This window comes from Eschrichtius robustus, chromosome 1 (genome assembly GCF_028021215.1).
Source record: "Eschrichtius robustus isolate mEscRob2 chromosome 1, mEscRob2.pri, whole genome shotgun sequence".
Lineage (NCBI taxonomy): Eukaryota > Metazoa > Chordata > Mammalia > Artiodactyla > Eschrichtiidae > Eschrichtius > Eschrichtius robustus.
Window position 1 is genome coordinate 74,520,807 of NC_090824.1, and position 1,601 is coordinate 74,522,407.

A 1,601-nucleotide genomic window follows, 5' to 3' on the forward strand; every position below is an offset into this window, starting at 1 on the left:
TCACAGTGTCTCTGCGGGCATCCTCAAGTCCCCCGGGGCTGGCGCCACAGACGGTCCTCCGCCTTCACCGGCTCTGTCCGGGGTGGCCTCCTCCTCCCGTTCCTGCTCTGGCCCCGGCCCTGGGAGCTCCCGCAGTTCCGAGTACAGCACCCAGGCATCGTTGCGGGACACATATTCCCATCCACTCTCCCGCACGTGGAAGAGGTCCACGGAACCCCCCGAGTAGGCATCACGGTGGGTGGCATGGGCCACAGCGCGGCGGGCCAGGGCGTAGGCTTCCTGGGTGCTCATGTCATAGCGGTAGCCGCCATCTAGCACACCATAGGCATAGGGAGATCCAGAGCCCACCGAGAAGATGTCCCCCTGCAGGCAGGTGCCGTCGCTGTAGACGTAGAAGAGGGCAGGGCCGGAACGGTCCCAGCCGCACAGGGCAGTGGCCACGCACAGATCCAGCCCCCGATAGCGCGACATCATGACTGATAAGAGTCTGGCGGCGCCGGCCACGCTGGGCAGCTGACCCTCCCTCAGTTCCCGCAGCCGCAGCTCCCGCCGTAGCACCCGGTACCATGTGACGCAGTCGGCCGAGGTGCCAGAGGTGGTGCCCAGGAGGTGCCGATGCACAGGGATGACCTTGCGTGAGGCTGGACAGGCCACGAAGTCGCCACAGGAGGACCGCGTGTCAGCCGCGGCGATGACTCCATGGCGGAAGCGGAAAGCCAGGGTGGTGGTACCATGGGTCAGCCTGGGGCCATGGATCTGCAGGAAGGTTTGAGGGTCCCAGCCCTGGGGCACAGCCCAGCCACCAGCCTGAGGCAGGTGAGGTGAGGCTTCTCGGGTGTCAGGGGCCTGCCACTTGCACACATCCTGCAGAGCCATCCCTGGGGTCCAGCGAAGGTTGGAAGGAGCAAGGCAGGGATTTGTGAGCTGGGTCAGGCGGAGGAAGAGAGACAGCAAGGAGGAGCTGGGCTGCAGCCAGAACCAGCTGGGAAGGCGTGTGATCTGTGGCTTCCCTTCTCCCTAACCCCAAACCAGGCTTTGGGACTGGCCGATGGAGCAGTGCCCTGTCCCTCAGAGGACTGCTCAGGGGAGACAGAATGAGGCCAGTAGAGTCTCCAGCGCTGGGGAGACGCTGCCCGTGACACAGCCGAGCGTCATCCAAGGAGTCTCCTGTCTGTCATCCTCCAAGCACCTGGAGTTGGGTGGTGGCTGGGTAACCGAAAAGGAAAGGGGGCGCCAGTGGAAGGAGCAGAGCTGGGTTCCTCTGGGTTTTCCTGTGGGGGGCACTGGGCGCGCAAGGGTGCATAAGGCCCTGCCCCTGCCCTGAAAGGGCTCCCAGCCTAGGGAAAGGTGGAGACAAGTCAGCGCAATGGCACAGTCAGAGGAGATTGCCATGGGCGTTCCCCGGTGGCCTAGTGGTTGGGGTGCCGGGCTTTCACTGTTGTGGCCCGGGTTCGATCCCTGATCAGGGAGCTGGGATCCCACAAGCTGCGCGGTTTGGCCAACAAAACAAAACAAAACGGAATAGAGTGCCGTGGACCCACCGTGGCAGGAGTCCCTAATGCTGGGTTCTCTCTTCCGGGGTGCGGGGTTGGGGAGCTATG

The 1,601-nt window shown here is 64.1% G+C and overlaps 1 protein-coding gene across 1 annotated transcript; it reads right to left on the reverse strand.

The window, feature by feature from the left end:
• Positions 1-876, reverse strand: PSMB11 (proteasome subunit beta 11). Its single transcript, XM_068534827.1, has one exon. The coding sequence runs from the start codon at positions 874-876 to the stop codon at positions 1-3; it is 876 nt and encodes a 291-aa protein (XP_068390928.1).
• Between the last annotated feature and the right edge of the window lie 725 nt (positions 877-1,601).

Excerpts from the sequence above, each read along its gene's own strand:
- PSMB11 (XM_068534827.1), bottom strand. The coding sequence starts at position 876 with ATGGCTCTGCAGGATGTGTGCAAGTGGCAGGCCCCTGACACCCGAGAA.